This window comes from Phyllostomus hastatus, unplaced genomic scaffold (genome assembly GCF_019186645.2).
Source record: "Phyllostomus hastatus isolate PE091 unplaced genomic scaffold, TTU_PhHast_1.1 phas_contig_150, whole genome shotgun sequence".
NCBI lineage: Eukaryota > Metazoa > Chordata > Mammalia > Chiroptera > Phyllostomidae > Phyllostomus > Phyllostomus hastatus.
The window spans coordinates 19,683,831-19,703,532 of NW_025333611.1; the positions used below are offsets into that span (position 1 = coordinate 19,683,831).

Below are 19,702 nucleotides of genomic sequence, written 5' to 3' on the forward strand. Positions count from 1 at the left end.
CCTGCAGAGCAGAAATGTGCTTGCATGGTCCTGGGTCACAAAGCAAGATGTGGAGCACAGGTGGCAAACACAAGGCCCGCGGGCGGAATCCAGCCCTCCACCTTGTTTCATCCGGCCCTAACCTTGTTTCTACCTGGTGGCAGTGCGGAGCTCCTTGCTGCTAGTTAAGGGGTAGTTACACTTATACAGCCCTAAAATTACATTTGGCCCTCTGCAGGCAACCACAAGGCTGATGTGGCCCCCAGTGAAAATGAGTTTGACATCCCTGATGTAGAGGGTGAGCTTAGAGCTGAAAAGCAATAGCTTAATATCCTGGCACAGGGAGTATTCAAGGCTTTGTAACAGAATGATCAAAAGCTCCCTTAGCAAGATATTGGAAAGAAGAGAGAACATAGGATGGGGTGGGGAAAGAAAGTGAGGGCACAGGTGAGATTAGTACAGTGCTTAGCAAATGGGTCAAGTTGGGAGAGTGCCACGGTGGACGGGTGGTTTTCCTTTGTTGTCTGTAGAGTCCCAGGCTCCACCCCAGAGATTCTCCTCAGTAGGCCTAGGGGAGGCACCAGAAATCTGGTTTTTTATTACATTCTCGCCTGAGGGTATGCTTACTGATTTTAGAGGGGGGATAGGGAGGCAGTCCATCAGTTGCCTGTGGTACACGCCCGACTGGGTAATGGACCTGCAGCTTAGGCCTGTGTCCTGACTGGGAATCAACCCGTGGCCTTTGGGTTTACAGGACGACACTCCAGCCAACTGAGCCATACCAGCCAGGGCTGGCTTTTTCTGTTTCCTTTTCTTTTTTTTTTTTAGCCTTTTTAGATGGCAATGGTTGCCTGGGAAATTAAGAATAGAGAGACTGACTTTTTCCTTTCTACTATTTTTAACTGAATTTAAAAAAATGAATCTGATACAAATCAAAGGTTTAATTAGTTAACTACAAAACAAACTGCATTCTCTGTAATCTTTTGCTTTATGTGGGTCCTTAAATTACAGTAATTTGGTAAATAAATTTGTTAAGCCAGGGTCAACTTCTTGAAAGATCATCCAGGATACCAAATTCTAGTTAATTACATGACAGATTGATAAACTTGAATTAATTATATTTTACATTACTATACTTTATAGGATTTTTGCATATCTGTAAATATTATGTAATACTGTTTAAATATGTAAATGTTTAATTCCAGTAACTTTTCTAAGATTTTCATTTGAACAGTAGATTAAATTCTGTTTATTTCATTAGTTTTTGAAGCTAAGTTATTAAAGTACAAACTTCAAGTGCATGTCAGAGAAAAGTGAAATAGAAACCTCAACTGAAGAGATTTTTTTCCTATTCTAAAAATTCCTAATTTACAGAGGTTATTTACAAAAACACTGATTTACGGTGTTCCAGAAATCCCTTTGGCTCCGAGCTGTGATCAGCCTGTCCTGTGGAAACATGGCCACATGTGCATGGAGGTGAACGTGGAAGGGCCGGTGCAGCGCCTTGCGTTTGTAACAGAAACGCTGGCGACAGCCGAGGGGCACGCCAGTCGGTGAATGTGGAACCGAGGGCTGGGCAGCCACTGAGTGGGGTGGAGAAGATCTCTGTGTCCCGTGTGGAAAGGTGTTTGTGATGGGCAGTGGGAAGAAGCAAGTTGCAGAATAGTGTGTCCCGTTTGTGTTGGTTAAAAAAGCAGAAAAATGTAAACACAAAAATAAGTGGTCATTTAGGAACCAAAGTGTTTGCAGTTTTTCTCCAGTGAAGGGAAAAATAAGGGGAAGACTTTTACGTTTTCTCATTTGAATTTGTGAGACTATATTTTACTTTTGTAACATTTAAAAAATAAGGAGATCAACATTTTGGTGAAGAAACTCTTCATTGCTGATAAATGGGAGGGTGGTTATATCTTGTCATCAAAGATTTCTTGTTGGGCCGTAAAATGACTGTCAGTCTCAGTGGCTTGGCTGACTTGTGACCTAATGCTGTGCTTGTTTCCTTCCACAGCATTATCGCCTTCAGAAAGGCCAACAAAGTGGGTATTTTCATCAAAGTGACCCCACAGCGTGAGGAGGGCGAAGTGACCGTGTGCTTTAAGATGAAGCATGATTTTAAAAACCTGGCAGCCCCCATCCGCCCCATCGAGGAAAGTGACCAGGCCACCGAAGTCATCTGGCTCACGCAGCATGTGGAACTCAGCTTGGGCCCACTTCTTCCTTAGAAGGCTTCACTGGTGGGCAGGTTCCGAACAATGGTATCACTACAAACCCGTGTAAAACGCAGAAGCTGCTGCTTCAGGCCTTGTGTATAACGATATACCCACGCACTACCAAATCCTGTTCCCTGGAGGGCGGGGGCAGGCGCGGCCTTAGGAACATGGGGCAACTGCTGTTCCTCTTGCTCTCACTCTGTTAGCACCAGTAAATCGTGTCTCCCTCACTGAGCCCTGCACGTTGACTAACCACAGCACAGTTCCATCCCGAGAACGGGGGTGGCGGCTGTTCCTTGGAGTGGCGTTAGATTTACACTTGACAGACTCCACAGACTGTCTCCTGATCAGACCGCACAGAGGATCAGACTCTCGCAGAGGAAACCTAAAATGATTACAGAAAGGAAGACCTGCTGGTCACTATCCGACACTGGCCTCAGTGCACCACCTGCTTCCTGCGTCCCATTAGATCGAACCTAGCCATCTAAACGCGTCCTTTCCGTCGCCGTCGGGGCTCCCGTCATGCCAGAGACTTCCGTTTGACGAAAATAGAATTGCCACATTGTCTTTAGTTTTGTGACAGTTGGAAAACCCTGAGAAGTTTTAAGGGTTCTCATTTGCCCTCTTCTGAGTGAATACAGGATACTTTTTTATTGGTTGCTCTTAAAATTTTTCCCCAATAGAATATAGATTTTTTTTAAGAAGAATTTGATAAGCAGGCATTTACATGTCATGTCAAGGGGGTGGCAAATTCCATTTATTTTTAAGTGTTGCCACAGTATCCAGGGATTAATGCTTCCACGGGGAGGCAGTCTGTGTACGTCCTACTCCCCTCCCCTTCTCTGCCCTGCCTCTCTAACTCAGTAGATTGTTCTGAGTGTTTGGGACCTGGAAAGAGCCCAAAGAAAACTTGTGGACAAGTTCACTTCTGGAATGCAGGAAACACTTCAAAGGTTAGGTTGTTAGCATGATCTGAACTAATGTTCTTTCCTCTGATTCGAAGGGGAGATTAACAGTTACCTCCTGAACCCAAACTGGATATGAAGACAAAGAACCTTCCCCTTCCTGAGTGTGGCTGTTACCACGTGTGTCAAATGAGACCGTGTCGATTGTAAACATCACACAGCTCAGCGAGTAGCCCCGTGCACTCGCTTGACAGCGCACGTCCTGTCCTCACTCTGCATCCTGGAGTTCGGTTGTTCACTTAAGTTTTGTGACGTTTTCTGGAATGAGAGTTGACAAAGTGGACCGCCAGCTGCACCAGCACATTTTCTGTAAATGCACTGTTAGCAAGTGGACAGCTGGTGGATGGAGAAGTTTCCTGTTCACCCTGGTTTGGTTTTCAAGTTCAAGCCTTGAGTTTAAAGAGGAGAAATTAAGATAGATAGTAATCTAGAAATATAGATAGGACATTGTATCTTGTCAGCTCCCTGGGAAGATAAAATTTAGGAAGCCTTTGAAAGACACTAAGTGATATTCTTAAGGTCAAGCCAATTTTATGAAATAATGTTCCACAGAGTAATATACATGCTGCAGTGTTAATATTGTGACAATAATAAGTAAGGTTTAGCCTCTTAAAAGTTGGGGCAGAGGTTATGTAATTACAAACCTGCAAACTCTAGAAATAGTTTAATTTGTTGTGACTCCACAGAGTGTCAAGTTAATTTTTATTTCACTGCCTGCTAGAATCTGCTGTGAGGTCGCTGCTCCCATTTGCCAGTGGAGGAAAGGACATCGCCGTGGAGACGAGCTCTCAGTTTACACGTTTGCAGCGGCTGCACACGGGTGTGTGTGGACCCATGGTGCCGAGCTGGTGTTGGTTCCTGAAGGGAACACTATTAAACAAATGGGTCTCGTCATCCCCTGTGACACAAACACAAAAACACTTTCGATAATAGAATTTGTTTCCTTTAGAAGCCAAATTAACTGGCAGAGTAACAGAGCTATTTGTTTAGTACGTCCTCAAGATAGTCCTCAGTGCAGGCTGGTGTTCCGTGTGTTAGTAGAAATGGTTCAGCACCTGCAGCTGGTAAATTCAAAACTTATGTGTCGCTTTTGTGCATTAGATGTGGTGCGAGATTTGTGATGCAACGTCATTGTGCACCACTGCGGGCGAACCAGAGGTCAGTAGCACTAGAGACTACGGTTTGGGAAACCTAAGATGAAGTTAATTTGGATTTGTGACTTGATTAGCCCACCAAAATTTTATTCAGTGTGCTTGTAGGCGTAATGAGCTAAATGTCATGCATATTTGTGAAGAAACCTTTTTGGTCCCTTGTCGGAATAAGAGGCACTCCTTGATCTTTATGAATGACAAATTCTTGTTTTGCCTTATTGCTTAACTCATTGTAGTCAAATAAAGCAGACAAAGCCCGAATGTCTTTGTTTGGTTTCTTGAAGACTGACTGTAATAGCATGGCTCGGAGTAAGAAGACAGGTGGAGTCCAGAGAGTTAGTATGAGAGCCGGTGGACTTTGCTCCCTTCCTCCATTTCTTTAAATGAACTAAGCTAAAACTTTATATCAAGTGGGTTCACTGTAATATTGAATGGGTAGATGTTACCTGAACCATTATGTAAATGGTACATTTGTTAGGTCTCCACCAGCTTCTGTCCTGGGTGGTGGCTCCCAAAGATAAACTTTAAAATATATGAATGGCCCAGCTCCAACAAGTAGCCCACTCACCCCGCTTCTGTACTCATACGACTCTTGTTCCTTGTACAGAAGCGAACTGTTCACGCTCCTGCCTAACGCCCCACCACTTAGTGCCCTCTATCTCACCTCGTACCTGCTCAAGGACGTATTTTCCCCGCCCTCTCCTGCATTCTTTCCAGCACTGTTATGATTTCTCTGACCTTAAAAAAGAACTTGACCTCACACCCCTGTTCAGTCCCATTTCTCTACTCCCTCGACACGTTCAGCTGTGGTCCAAAAATATTAAATGAAAAATTCCAGAAATAACTCATAAATGTTTAATTGTGCGCTATTCTGTGTAGCGTGATAAAATCTTACTCCATCCTAGTCCATCCCACCCACAACATGAATTATCCCTTTGTCCATGCTGTATATGCCTGCTGGTCACTTAGGAGCTGTCTTGTTTATCAGATCGACTTGTAGTATCTCAGTACTCATGTTCAGGTCACCCTAGTTTTCATGATGGCCCCGAAGTACACAGGAGTAAAGCTGGCATTGGGATATGCCAAGGAGAAGCCATGAATTGCTTCCTTGAAGTGCAGAGGTGTGTATGTACGGGAGAAAACAGTACAGTGTTCAGTGCTATCCACGGTTTCAGGCCTCTGCTGGCAGTCTGGGAAGGTGACCCACGTAGATAAGGGGGGGACTGTCATGCTTCATTTATCCCCATTTTCCTATGGTCAGGGACACCTGTGGTGAAACATTTCACTCTAGATGCTAGACGGCTGCACAAGGTAATGACCTCAAGTGAGAAAGCTGTTTTCTTCTCATGTCCCCCTGCTCCCCTCCTTCCAGTTAAATAAAGGAAAAAGCATCAATACTCAGAATTATGTTTGTCACATCTAACACTCATTCTCTTTTTTTAACATAGCCTTCTGGCTGAGCCTTTGGCAGACAATGGTAGCTATTTACTAAAAATGTTCCATTTTCTTGTACTTGTTTTTAAGGCTACATCTAAATGTGACACTAATTCTCTATTTACAGAAGTGATCAAAGTTTCCTTGTAAAATAAGAGTGACTGCTGCCTATGATGCAGAAACCTGGAAAGTGTCACCCCCACCGCTAAAAAAAAGTGAAGGTGGATAGATGACAAAAATAAGTTTTATTGGGGCTGTCGGAGCAGAGCAGTGGCAGAGCAGTCAAATGCTGAGTCTCGAGGAGGACAGACCCCTGGCGAGAGAGGGCAGCCCTGCAGGCTGGCTCACCTGCGTGTAGCAGAGCACAGGAGGCGGAAGTGTCGGCTGCCGCCTGAGCAGGTAAGAGGAAATCAACTAAAATAGTGAGGAATTGTTCAAGGCCAACTTTGGGCTAACGTGGCAGGATGGACCCCTAAGAGCTTCAGACACTGAAGCCTGCATGCACTCACCACGTCCACCAGGTGTCCACAAGAAAGACCCGCGGGGACAGGGAGTGGTGCCCCAGTGCTACTGAGCCTTCTTGGGTTCCGAGGCCTGTGGGAGGGATCTGCCACCACTTTGGGGAAGGCAGGAAGCCTTGCCCTGCCCTGCGCAGGCCCTTCTCTCCTAAGGAGCAAACAGGCCTAAGCCACTGGGGGAGGAGCAAAGCCAGTCTCTCATTGCTGCTGGAGTGAGCTAAGAAAAAACCTCAACCTTGGGAGCGACAAGATGCAACCCTGAGCCCCAGGATGCTGTCCCAATTCCCTTCAAGATCTACCACTACAAGAAGGGCAGCAAACTGCTGCGCGAGACCAGCTGCCCCTACAAGTCAGGCTTCGGCTGCCACAGAGAGGAGCAGCTGCCACACTGAGAAAAGACCGGTTCCCAAAACCTGTCCTCAAGGAACGTATTAAAGACTGAGGCTGAATTACAACAACAGCAACAACAAAAAAAACAACTCTGACTGCTCCCTCACCACCCACCTAGCAAGCTGCTAGGAACAAACATTAGCTGTTGGGGGCGAGGGGAGGCAGAGACTGGCTGCCATGGTGCAGGTGTGCCAGACAGTTGGACACTGAGGATGAAATATGAACAGTCGGGAAAAGTTCTTCAGTTCCAACTTAAAGCACAAAATAATGCTGGAGGGTGAAAGCTGTGGGATATTCAAGGCAACCATAGCAACACAAACCCCCAACCCAGCTCAATTCCTGATTAGATGGACCAAACCCCACACACACAGTCTGACAACAGAAGACGCTTGTCCATTTCCAAGCATCACTACTATTTATCCAGTTGCTACTGTTATGTAAGCACTGACTGACAATCAAGAAAAAAAAAGATACACAAAGAAAAACCAACCCGTTTTTCATGGACAATGAAACCATGTGCAGGTATGATTCGGATGCAGGAACTATCAAACAGGGACTTCAACTCTGATGAACATGTCGAAGGGTCTAGTTGACAATGTGGGTAATGTGTGAGCAGAGTTCAGCAAAGACAAACTACGTAAGACAAATTGAAATAAAAACCACAAGATCAGAGATGAAGAATATCTTCTAGATATTGTAGACTTGTCATAGCTGAAGAATAACTAGGGAACTTGGAGATGGGTCAATAGATATGATTCAAACTGACCCCCCCTACCAAGAGTGAAACAGCAACAAAGTGTTCAAGACCTGTGGGAGAGTACCTACTGAAGGGTCTGCCGTGTGTAATTGGAGTTCTAGATGGAGAAGAAACTGGGCAGAAGAATATTTGAACAGATGACATCTAACAGTTTTCAAAATATCATGAAAGACTAACCACAGATCCAGGAAGCGCAGATAAACCCAAGCACTTTCTCGTACAGAAAAATATGTATTTACCACATGACCAAAGAATCTCACCCCTAGGTATTTACAAGTGAAAACCTACATCCATACAACAACCTGTATATGAATGTTTATAATGGCTGTAGTTACATTCATGGAAATCTGGAACAACTCCAATGTCTGTCAACTGGCAAATGGATTTTTTTTAAACCCCTAGTACATCCGTTCAATGGAATTCTCAGCAGTAAAAAGGAACAAATTACTGATACATGTAAAAGTATGGTGAATCTCAAATACAATATTTAAAGGAAAAGAAGACCCCAAAAGCTATATAGGATTCCACTTAGGACATTCTGGAAAAGGCAAAACTATGGGGACAGAAGCCACACCAGTGGTTGGCCTCTGACAGTGTGTGTGGGGACAAGTGGATTGACTTGGGCATGAGGGGACACCTTGGCATGGAGCTAGTCTACCTTCACGGTGAATGTATGTAAGATTTCCTAACTGTACAACTAGAAGGTACACTGTACAGAAACTATATTTAAATAAACCTCGTTTTTAAAAATTCGGGGACAAATGTTTTAGGTAGTTTGATGATCAGATATGTCAAAAATTATAAAGTTGGTACCAGAATGCTTGAAATTCATAAAATATTGGCAAAGTGGCTATAACTTGCTCCCAAAAATGACATAGCAATGCCTGTGTTGATCCCTAAGACACTTCATTTCAGAAGTTGTAAGAACAGTACTATTGATGCAGAGAGATCTGATCAGAGCACTGCGGAGAAGTAGGGAGGGGCCTCAGGAGGAGTTTGCGGAGGCAACGGTAAATAGTCTAGGATGGGATTGGCTGAGAAGCTGATGGCTCCAGAGAGCATCTGGCTCCTGGGCTCACCTTCCTCGCAGATGCCTGGATGGTGTGCAGCAGCTGCCTGCATTTCTCAACTGACAGATGGTGTTTTGGATGGTAGGGAACTCCCTGCACAGCCTAGGATGGGGCTGGCCTGGCAGAGGGCGGCAGGTTTATTGTTTGGGTGTTCTAGAGGGGACCAGGTCTGAGGCAGAAGCCTGCCATTCTTCCAAAATTATGTTAACTTTTGTATCTCACGTTGCTTTAGTTTTTAAATGAACCCTATAGAAATAAGATAACTAAAAACAGGAGGATAGAACTCAGGTGTTAAGAGTTTAGCCTTAATTGATAGGTTTAAGTGAATAAAGCTGTAATAAAGAGTTAAAGAGATTAGCATTAGTTGGTAGATTGATAGGCTTAAGTGACTAATGCAAGTGGAAAGCTATTGTTCCAAAATCCCGAAGCTTTATTAAAAAAGACTCTTTTCCTTATCACTAAACCTTTGTCAATGGAATGTTGCCTACAGGGTGGCGTTGGGCAGCAGGACGCCAATCTCTGGTAACAATTTTAGTATAAATGTCTGGAAATATCTATACTAAAACATGGTTTGGTATGTGAAATTCAAATTTAATTAGACTTAAAAAAAATTTTTTTTATTTATTTACTCTTAGAGATAGGAAAGGGAAGGAGAGAGAGAGAGAGAAACATCAATGTGTGGTTGCCTCTTGCATGCCCCCACTGGGGACCTGGCCCACAACCCAGGCATGTGCCCTGACTGGGACGGACTTGAACCGGCAACCCTTTGGTTTATAGCCCGCACTCAATCCACTGAGCTACACCAGCCAGAGATAGATGTTCTGTTCCTTGCTTGCTAACTCAGGCAGCCCAGCAAGGTACTGTGAGCATAAGATACTGGCACAGCAAGACGTCCACCCAGCGTCTGCCCTAATGAGCGCTCAGTAGAAGCTAACGAGGCTTTAACCCCACCCCCTCATTCATTACATGTTCCTTTACTCTTTCACTCTATTTTTAAATAAATCAGATGTACTTGGGCGTCTTCATCCCAACCAGGGAGCAACTCAGAAGAAGGACGAAAGTTTAATACACTACGATTCCAAACGTAAAGCGAAGACTTTCCGAGCGCGCAGTGCCCAGGCGCGCAATGCCCGGGGCGCGCAGGGCCCCGCCCCAGGGCCGCACGAGACGCACAAATAAGACGTAACAGGCCGGGAAGCAGCCCCGGGCCTGACGGGATTGTGGCGGTCCGGTCCGCTCTCGGAAGCTTCCGCTGCCCCCGGACGCTCTCAAGATGGCGACCTCTCTGGGTTCCAACACCTACAACAGGCAGAACTGGGAGGATGCGGTGAGTGTGCCCGCCGGAGCGGGACGGAGAGGGGCGCCGAGGCCGGGCCTCCTGCGGGCGGGCAGGGCTGGGGCTGCAGCGAAGCCGAGGGGACCCCGGCGAGGAGCCAGCGCCGCGGCCTAGCGAGGCCTGAGCCGGAGGCTGGAAGGAGGGGGCTTAGCCAGGGTCCGAGCCCAGCCCCCTTTCCGTGGCGTCCTTCTCCGCTCTCTTTGTGCTGGTCTCTTCTCCCGCCGGAAGAGCAGACAGCTCCCTCTCCCGCGACCGGACCCGTGCCGGACCGCGGTTCCTGCCCTGTTCCCCACCTCCCTCCTCGCACTGATCCCTACCCCCCCCCCCCCCACCGTTACCCAAGAGTGGGGCTGAGATCGCAGGGTCCTCGGAGCCTGGCTCTCAACCAGATTTCCCAACTTCACCAGGATTTCCCCATTCTGTGCCAGACGTGTCTTGGAGAAAACCCATATATCCGAATGGTGAGTGATCGTGTGTAAAGCGGGAATTATTCATATTGTCAACGTGGTGGTTCTTGCACTGTCCGTGAAGCGCTCCCCTTAGCCAGCCAGAAGTAACAATGCTTCTTTACTGACCCAAAGCCTAGGACAGTTTGCAAAGGACTGTCGTGGGAAGTCAGCAACAGTCCTGTGATGTAGGAGCCATAATAATAGCTTGGATTTGTCAAGCATTTACGTGGGAGATCGATTAACTAGAAACTTGAGTTTACGTCTTTTCATATAGCAAGTAGTGAGTGGAGCTGGGATTTAAATTCAGATATTCTCACTCCAGGGACCTTAGCACGTTAGAAGGAGAACCAGGGCTATAGCTAGGTTTCCTGACTCTTAATCAAATAGCTTTTGGCCGCTGCACCTTGTCTTTCTCTTTAATATAAGGTGGCTGTGGCCCCTATTGTTATAAATAAGGGTAAAATTAGTGACCATTAACAATCAGTAATTAGATCAGGACTGTATTTTGATCCGTCTCAGGTGTTGGTATATTGATGCATTCAAAATGTTAAATAGCTTGTGGGAAGGGAACATTTACTGTGTGGAGGAAGGGTATCAGTGCAATCTGTGGTGGTTACCTTGTAACTGACCTTTGTAAAATGGGCTGGCCACAGCTACATCCTTTCTGATTGGGGGGCTGTGGAAACTTAGGCATTTCAGTCCTTGGGAGAGAACTTGGGAGATAGTAGTGAACCTAGGAGCTGTGGCTGTGGAAACACATGTGCTTACCTGGTGTTAGATCCGTGAGACTCTTAAGAGATTATAACTCGTAGTAGGTGATTTGAGTATATACTATACATCACCCCAAAGTGTTTTTCCTCTACCCCGCTACCCTGCTTTCAAATGCCAGGGATCTCCAGACACATTTCCTGGGTTGTATTCAGGAAAGAAGCAGACATCTGGTCTTTTTTTTTTTTTTTCTTGGAACTTTAGTTCTTTTCTGTTTCTTTTCTATTTCAGACCAAAGAAAAGTATGGGAAAGAATGCAAAGTAAGTATGTCTGTTAAAGAGTAATGATTTCATTTTATTTTCTGTTTTTCTACCAAATTAGCCTTCAGCTTGCGGGCTTTGGGGTCCTCCAGTAAAAGTCAGTGAGACACAATTTTCATGAATCATTTATATACTCATTGACTAGTTTGTGTGCGAGGATGAGAAGATGAGCCCTTTAATGTAGGGATTCTTAACCTAGTGTCTGTGGGTGGGCTTTGAACACCCTGAGGTTGTATAACAAGTGTTGATCGACTGTACACATGAGAATTTTCACTGAGGAGGAAGCTCACAGCTGTCGTAAGATTCTCAGAGGAGCATGTGACACTCTCCATCCCCCACCCCGAAAAGATTACAGGTCAGATTATTAACGGTGGTTACCTTTGTGGTGGAGAGGACTTTGACTTTTGAGTATTTCATTTCTGTACTATGTGAATTTCTTACTACTGCGGCAGGGTGTTATGGAAATGTTTGAAATACCAGATGGTGTTTAGACTAAATGATTGTGAAGGTCTCTTGTAAACAAGCCCCGGATTTGGAAATCCTTCCTTTGAGTTTCCCCCTTGCTGTTGGGTCTCCTGGAGTGAGTGTCCGGGTCGGGACTGTTCACCCCTTGTGGCTTATTTTGTGTTAAAGATCTGTGCCAGGCCGTTCACAGTGTTCCGCTGGTGCCCCGGCGTCCGCATGCGCTTCAAGAAGACCGAAGTGTGCCAGACCTGCAGTAAACTGAAGAATGTGTGTCAGACCTGCCTTTTGGATCTGGAGTACGGTATGTCCGCTGGGTCAAGCAGACCCGCAAGTGTCGGGCGCCCCAGACAGGCAGCCAGTCCTTCTGTCTCTCCCGTATCTGCCCTACCTCAGTTTTGACCCTGCTTCGGAATGTGTGCTGTGCTCTGCTCTTCTTAGTAGGAGAACCATGTTAGGGCATCCTAGAGTCCTCCTGAACCACAGTAGGAACTTAAGGAAAAGTTGGGAATTAATTAGAACCGGCCTAAGAGGTACATCCCTGTAGCTGAGGCAGGAAAAGGCACTGTCCTGTTGTAGGTAACTTCCTTGTCTTGGGCTTCTTTCCAGACCCAGAGCCTTTCCCCACAGTCCCTGCCAGAAGCTCGTAGGCTAATTGTGCTTCAGGTTTTTGTCTCAACCGTGTTATTGTTAGGCCTGATGTACTGCTACTGTTTCAGAGTAACTGCTTTATTTTTTTAACTGAAGGTGACTTCTTTATGAGAAAATAGTTTTTCAACAAGAGTTTCGACTATACAATAAAAGGAAAGAGGAAAATAGGAGTTTGTGAATGTTAAATTCAGAAAGTGACTCTGCTTCTCAGAGTCCTGGTCACCTATTATTTATATGTTGTTAAGGAGGTGTTCTGGTTCTAGAATATGATGACCCATACTTGACCATGGCTGTCTAGAGGACCTGTAGGACCAGCCTAAAAATTAACCACTTTTCATGATTACTTTAAATAAGTGGTGTTATATAATAAAAGCTGGATACATTATTAATTTTCAGGTCAAGTGTGACTGTTCCCAAAGTCTGTTCATCTAAAAGATTTCCTAAAACATTTGTTTCAGAATCATGACAGCTCAGGAATTAGAACGGCTTCTTAGAATGCTCTGTAGCAGTATTTGTCTGATGGTGCTAAAGATTTTAAGTAAAAATACAGTAAGGCCTTTGGTACCAAATAAGAAAGGGGAGAAAAAGGGATGAGACTGTATTCTGTACGTATAATTAGTAGTATTTAAAAATACGCCTGAGTGTTCCCCCCCCCCTTCCTTCGTGCCAGGCCTGCCCATCCAGGTTCGTGACGCGGGGCTGTCCTTCAAGGACGACATGCCGAAGTCCGACGTCAACAAAGAATACTACACACAGAACATGGAGAGGGAGGTACGGCCGCTTCCTTGACATGGCCTCATATTGGATAAGAGAACCTAGTGGGCTGACAGAGTTGACATAATGTATCTTGTGACTTTGCCACCCCTGCGCAGATTTCCAACTCGGATGGAACACGGCCCGTTGGCATGCTGGGGAAAGCCACGTCCACCAGTGACATGCTGCTCAAGCTGGCCCGGACCACTCCCTACTACAAAAGGAACCGGCCCCACATCTGCTCCTTCTGGGTGAAAGGGGAGTGTAAGAGAGGAGAGGAGTGTCCGTACAGGTAGGAGCCGCAGTGCGTGTTCAGCATTTGCTTTCAGATGATGAGTCACCTAAGAAGTAGGAGGTGGTAGCTTGAACTATTTCTGCTTTAAAGTCTAAAAGTTTATACAACTAGTATGGTGATACAAGTAGTATGGAATAGCTCATGTCTTAAGACTGTTAAATCTAGAAATGCTTAAGTTGTCATGTTTACATGTAACGGAATTTTTACTTATGACTGAGCCTCGGGAAGCTAGACTGCTGTGCTGTATGCCACGGATGTTGACCCTGAGGGTTTCTACCTGACACACAAGTCCTCACTGCCGTGGTGTCACTGGCTCGAACCACAGCATGTAGCTGAGGTCAGTTCAGGTCAGGCATCCGAGGGTGTGCGAGCGTGTGTCAGTTGGACTGCCCCACGTCTGGATTATTAGGGGCTCTTAACTTGGGTTGGTCATCCCCGGCCCTGCCAAAAAAAACTTCCATGTCCTGGGGCTCTTCTAGGGCTGGGTTATAGCTTTAATCAGACTCTCAGTGGGATACAAGACCCCAAGTACTTTAAGAACCAGTGGCCTAGAGAGGGTGAACACTGTTTTGGTTGCCCTTTACTTTGGGGTGCATTGCGCCAAAGCGTTTCTGTGTAAGGAAACTCTTCCACCCTCGATGGCCATTGAAATGGCTCTTAGGAGGCTGTCCAGTCCTTGGGCTGCAGTAAATCACTTGACATTAGCTATTTTGATAATTATGTTTTGGTAATGACCCAGGTTTTAGTTTAGAGGTGTTTCAGGTTATGTATTTGGGACTCAACGTAGCTGCTGTTGGGTGATACCTATAAATTTGTTTGTTTCATCTTTGGGCATTGTTCTTTCTTGAACCATAGACATGAGAAGCCTACAGATCCGGATGACCCCCTTGCCGATCAGAACATTAAAGACCGATATTACGGAATCAATGACCCTGTGGCAGATAAGCTTCTGAAGCGGGCTTCCACGATGCCCCGCCTGGACCCGCCAGAGGACAAGACCATCACCACGCTTTATGTTGGTGGTCTGGGCGACACCATTACTGAGACAGATCTAAGGTCTGTGGGTAGAATTTTATGAGCTCTTTTTGTCTTTAACTGCCCTGGAATAATTTGGGGGGGCAAAAAGCAGGCAAGCAAGATAGTCCTTTACAAAATACATTTTTTTCTTTGGCCAGTCTGTAGTCAGTAAATATCATGCTGACTAGAAGTTTTATAAAATTGTTCTCTGTGATGCCAAAGTAGAAATGTTCATCAGTAGGGCTTATTCCATACTTGCTTGCATATGGTGGTGATTACATGAGAGTCTGTTTGGCCTAATAGCCAATCAGTTTTTAGAATAGGGCACACATCCAAGTAGGCTTAATTATGTAAGGGAGGGGGAGCTTTGCAATTATAAGACTCATATGGTTTGAATTGTTGGCTTTTTAAAGAGATTGGCATTTGGTAAGTTTGTATGATTCTCGGCTTGTGTGTTGGTCAGCTAGATGAAACAGCTGGGCAGAGAGTGGGAGTGCCTCCTCCAGAGAGAGAAAGGGGGGAAGGAGCGCCTCTGAGTTTCTAGCCAGCCCTTGGCAGCCTGTCTCCACTAAAGCCAGACTCCGTGAGCTAGACAGTCCCCAGAGGGTGGCAGACTTCTTCCCGTCTCCCCTTTCTTAACAACCTTTAAGTTTTTTTTTAAACATTCTTGGTACATGGGCCATGGGGGCTGTATTTGGCCAGCCCCTTATCTGGGGTTTAGGGTCCTTAAATATCTTACCAGGGCCCCCTTTTCTCCATGGGAAAAACCCTGAGATGCTCTAACCTTTACTTGCTCATAATTTTACCTCCCCTCTCAGTATGTAGCTCCCTCAGTAAGGTGTTGGGGGTCCCCTGCGGGGGGCTGGGCAGATAACCACAGGGCCACGTTCCTTGTGCTGAGCTGGTGGGAGAGTCAGTGGTGACCTATCGGCCTCCCAGGAAAGGCTGAGTGTTGCTGACGCTCGGTCCTGTCTGCCTGCGCCCCTCCAGAAACCACTTCTACCAGTTTGGAGAGATCCGGACGATCACCGTGGTGCAGAGACAGCAGTGCGCTTTCATCCAGTTTGCCACAAGGCAGGCCGCGGAGGTGGCTGCGGAGAAGTCCTTCAACAAGCTGATTGTCAACGGCCGCAGACTCAACGTGAAGTGGGGAAGGTGAGAATGGGCCATTTTTAAAACATCTTTGAGATTTTCAAGAAAACTGTTTCATTACCTGGGGCTGTAAGCCTCTGGTGAATAGACTGAAGAGTTTTTAATTCTCTAACGTATTCCTGTGGCGGTCCGGATCATCCTGGTTTGGGAATTTGTTCAGAGGTTCGGCATGGTGATCTTCTCCGAGGGCTCTGTTCTCTGTGACCGGCCCTTTTGGCCAAGTGTTGCGCTGCGGCCTGAAAGGTGGATTTGGGGGTTTACAGAGTGCATTAGACCCAGGCAGGCTCTGTCCTCTGCAGGCCGACTGTCCAGTGGAGAAGGATAGCTAATTAATAGCTAATTTGATAGTGCTGAAATGCCCTGAAGTTCAAAGGGGCAGAATGTTTCCAACTGGGGACCAAGGAGAAGATTGCTAATGGCAGCAGGGACCCGAGTGGCGCGCTTCCTGGGTGCTGATCAGCCTCTGTGCCGGACACACGGAGGCGGCCTCTTCTCCTCCTCACAGCAGTTCTTACAAAGTTTGAACCCAGGTCTTTCTGGCTTCAGAAACTTTGCTCTCATCTACTCTGCACTGTGGCATTTAAGGAAGAGGAGGCAAGGCGTGGAGGAACTCCATGTGACTAGGAAGCCTGAGAAGTAGAGGTGTGGCAGGAGGGACAGAGTGCCGATGTCCTGTGTCTGTGTCCCAGGTCCCAGGCAGCCAGAGGAAAAGAGAAAGAGAAGGATGGAACCACGGAGTCGGGGATCAAGCTGGAGCCCGTTCCAGGCCTGCCGGGAGGTGAGCGCAGCTGCCTGTTTGGTGGCTTGCCGGCGTCGGGTGCCCAGACCGCGCTGATGGTCCTCGGGTGTTGGACCAGGGTTTCTGGCTCCTGGGAGGAACTTCAGGTTTCAGGGAGGTGGAGCCCTGGCTGCTGTGGCTCAGGTGGCTGGGCGTCGTTCTGTGCAAAGCCAAGGGTCACCAGTTCAATTCCTGGTCGGGGCACATGCCTGGGTTGTGCACCAGGTCCCCGGTTGTGGGTATGTGACAGGCGACCACACATTGGTCATTCTCTCCCTCCCTGCCCATCTCTCTCAAAAGAAATAAAATCTTTAAAAAACAAATCTGTGAGAAAAACTTTATAGAAATAAATCTTTAAAGACGAGGAAAAGGCTAGAAACAGCATTGCACAGTTGTCTTCCCTCTGACTGTTGGTTGTTTTCTCTCCTCCAGCTCTTCCTCCCCCTCCCGCAGCAGAAGAAGAAGCTTCTGCCAACTACTTCAACCTGCCCCCCAGCGGCCCTCCCGCTGTGGTGAACATCGCCCTGCCTCCGCCCCCTGGTATTGCTCCGCCCCCACCCCCAGGTAACTTCCGCTGTCCTGAGTAGCTCGGTCTGACCCAGCCCAGGCTGTCCTTGGGAGGGTTTTGTCTCTACAGCTCACCGTCCTGTCTAACAGTCTAAATCCTGGGAGTCTGCCCCGTAGAATTCCTCGGGCAGATCTGATCTGACCTGATACTTCATTCTCTTCCTGGCCTGCCGAGTGGGGGAAGGTTGCCAGTTTCCTAGAGATCTGAGTGTGTGTAACTCAGAATGGGGGTTACTGGGTCGCAGAGATGCCTCGCCAGTCCGTTCCTGTTCTAACGCAGTCCTGATGCCCTGGAGCACCGGCGCTGAAGGCATGGGCTGTGGGCGTTTGTCGTTTCACAGAGGGGTGTTGCCTGTTTGCAACAAGATAAGCAGTTGTGCCAGAAAGTAAATTGATGAAGAAAGTCTTGTTACAAAAAATTACCTGACGAACTAAACAGTGCACTTGATGGTGTGATTAGTTATATTTGGCTCATGGTCTTGACCTTGTCAGTGGCCAGTAAGAAACAGTTCAAGGACCGGCAGGCACTTTGTATAGTGCTGTCTAGAACTGCCAGTGACAGTGCCCACAGGGTCCGTGAGTCCCAGGAGCCAGCGCTCCTGTGGCAGCTTTCCCGTGCTCCTTGGAGGAAGTCCTGGCTTCTGAACACCGTCCGCTCTGGTGTGCGTCATTGAGGCTAAGGAAGACAGCGTCTTCCATCATGTGATTCCATCAAATCGGGGTCTGCCCGATCTCCCCTCACTTCCCAGATCCTGACTGAGTCCCGCGTTGGTAGGACTGGGTGACGTGGCAGTACCAGGGGCTCAGGTGATCTGCCGCACGTACCTTGAGTCCTGTGGAGTTTTCTTTTCATCGGGACTGAGAGGGATGGTTCCTCTAACCAAGGAAGTAATGCAGGGAGACATTCCTAAAGAAGCCTTATAAACTGACATTTCTTGAAGCCCCTTGTCATTTGGTTTACGTAAGTGGTATTGACCTTAGGAAGATTCAGAGGTTGGAAGGGTGGTCAGGAGAACCGCAAGCCTGACACACTTGTTCTCCCCCGCCTGCAGGTTTTGGGCCGCACATGTTCCACCCAATGGGACCACCTCCTCCTTTCATGAGGGCTCCGGGACCAATCCACTACCCTTCCCAGGACCCGCAGAGAATGGGCGCTCACGCGGGGAAGCACGGCAGCCCCTAGCACACTGTCACCACGCTGGGGCTCTGCGGAAGACGCGGCACCTCAGGGTCCCAGCAACAAGTCTTGGAATTTTTCCTTCCTTTGTAGTTTCCATGGTAGCTGAATGTGTTCAGATGTGGGCAGTCGGAGGACGACAGCCATGATTTGATTGCTGGACCTCAAAGAAGCTGCCATTAACACATCTGGTTACTACTCTCATTTACTAATAAAACTGAGTGCCTGCTCCCCTCACTCCAGTGGGGAACAAGCAGCGGGGGGATTGGAATGTCCAACGGAGTTACCCTCCCAACTCTGTTCATTTTGTATTTTTGGGGGGAAGGAAAATTGACCTGCGGTAAAAACCTTTTGACCATTTTTATGTCCCTTGGGTATTTTCCTTTTTATCGTCTAAGAAAAGATCAGTACTAATCATTGTAGTGGCACGAGTGTGCCCTGACCCCTCTGCAATCGCAGCCTGAGACGGACCCGCAGAAACCAGCAGCCCGCCGCCCGGCCGCCCCTGCCCGCCCCGCTCACGGAGGGGTCTGGCTGACACTCTCACTTCTCCATGCTACTGGAAAGGACAAAAACAAAAATTCTTTTTGTTTCTGTTGATTGGATGGAAACAAATGTCACAGAGTTGTGCATCATTGAAGAAACCTGGTGTCTGGGATGAGACCGTTTTGAAGAACTTCCCGGACGGCACTTGAACAGACTGAAGCGGAAGCACCGGCGTGCGTGGGAGGGGAAGACGGCGACCCACGGCGACCTGCGACCCATGGCGGGACTTCAGCCCTGGGCTCTCGCCCTGTGTGTCTCTCGCCCCGTGTGTCTGGGTTCGACTCCCCACCTCTGGGCAGGGCACTCTGTTTGGTCTTAGAATGCTTGGGTGTAACTGAATTGTAAATGGTAAAATTAATTTGATGTTGTATTGTGTTTTTTTGTTTGTTTTTAAAAAAATTAAAACGGGTCAGTTTTCCAGATGTCATAGATTTATTTCTAGATTTCTGTTTTCTTCATCTTTTGGTAGCTGAACTTGAGGTCGGTGGGAGTTAGAAACACGTTACATATCAACATAAATTTTGCCTTGGACTTGATTTCTGCCTCTGTTCACTTCGGGTGATAAAAAGGCCCACAGCCTGCCACATGGTGGCCAATAAATGGTAGCTTTGAAAAGCCATTTTAAAAGGAAACAGGTGAAATTTATCTACGAAGCCAATTCTGTGTCATTTTTATCTAAAATCTGTGTGTATGGGATGGACACACCCCATGTAACAAACATCCTTATGTAGCTTCACGAAAAACTCTTCCTCTAGAAGGTTTCATCGTGCCTTTTTTTTTAAGATTTAAGAATCTAGAAACAAATTTAATTTTATTTCAGTAATAGAGGGCACTTTCTAATATTTTGGCACCATTTTGGGTAGGGTTTGGGAGCGATTTTTGGTCTACTTTTGAGGATGTAAAAGATTTTTAGCCAATTTGTGAATAAGATGTGAAGCAATAATGTTTGAATAATTGCCAAACTTGAATACACACACCTGCGCAAATGTATGACTACCCAATTGCATATTGCCTTTTTG

At 46.8% G+C, this 19,702-nt stretch overlaps 2 protein-coding genes across 3 annotated transcripts in view; both read left to right on the forward strand.

Moving 5' to 3' along the window:
* DCTN4 (dynactin subunit 4) overlaps positions 1-4,563 on the forward strand; it is a 31,228-nt gene extending 26,665 nt beyond the window's left edge. For both annotated transcript variants that reach the window (XM_045826294.1, XM_045826305.1), the window contains one exon: positions 1,985-4,563. In XM_045826294.1, the coding sequence (XP_045682250.1) occupies positions 1,985-2,198 (214 nt within the window). In that variant the 3' untranslated portion in view covers positions 2,199-4,563. The remainder of the gene's footprint in view (positions 1-1,984) is intronic.
* Positions 4,564-9,660: 5,097 nt separating this feature from the next.
* Positions 9,661-19,105, forward strand: RBM22 (RNA binding motif protein 22). The gene is made up of 11 exons (XM_045830228.1): positions 9,661-9,798; positions 10,215-10,268; positions 11,256-11,285; positions 11,919-12,051; positions 13,069-13,169; positions 13,271-13,443; positions 14,302-14,502; positions 15,454-15,618; positions 16,305-16,393; positions 16,826-16,957; positions 18,013-19,105. Exons 1-11 carry the CDS (start codon positions 9,745-9,747, stop codon positions 18,141-18,143), a joined length of 1,263 nt encoding a protein of 420 aa, XP_045686184.1. The 5' UTR covers positions 9,661-9,744; the 3' UTR covers positions 18,144-19,105.
* The last annotated feature ends 597 nt before the right edge of the window (positions 19,106-19,702 follow it).

Coding starts and splice junctions, on each gene's coding strand:
- RBM22 (XM_045830228.1), top strand. CDS start 9,745: ATGGCGACCTCTCTGGGTTCCAACACCTACAACAGGCAGAACTGGGAG. Junction 12,052..13,068: donor CCTTTTGGATCTGGAGTACG/GTATGTCCGCTG, acceptor CCTTCGTGCCAG/GCCTGCCCATCCAGGTTCGT. Junction 14,503..15,453: donor ATTACTGAGACAGATCTAAG/GTCTGTGGGTAG, acceptor GCGCCCCTCCAG/AAACCACTTCTACCAGTTTG.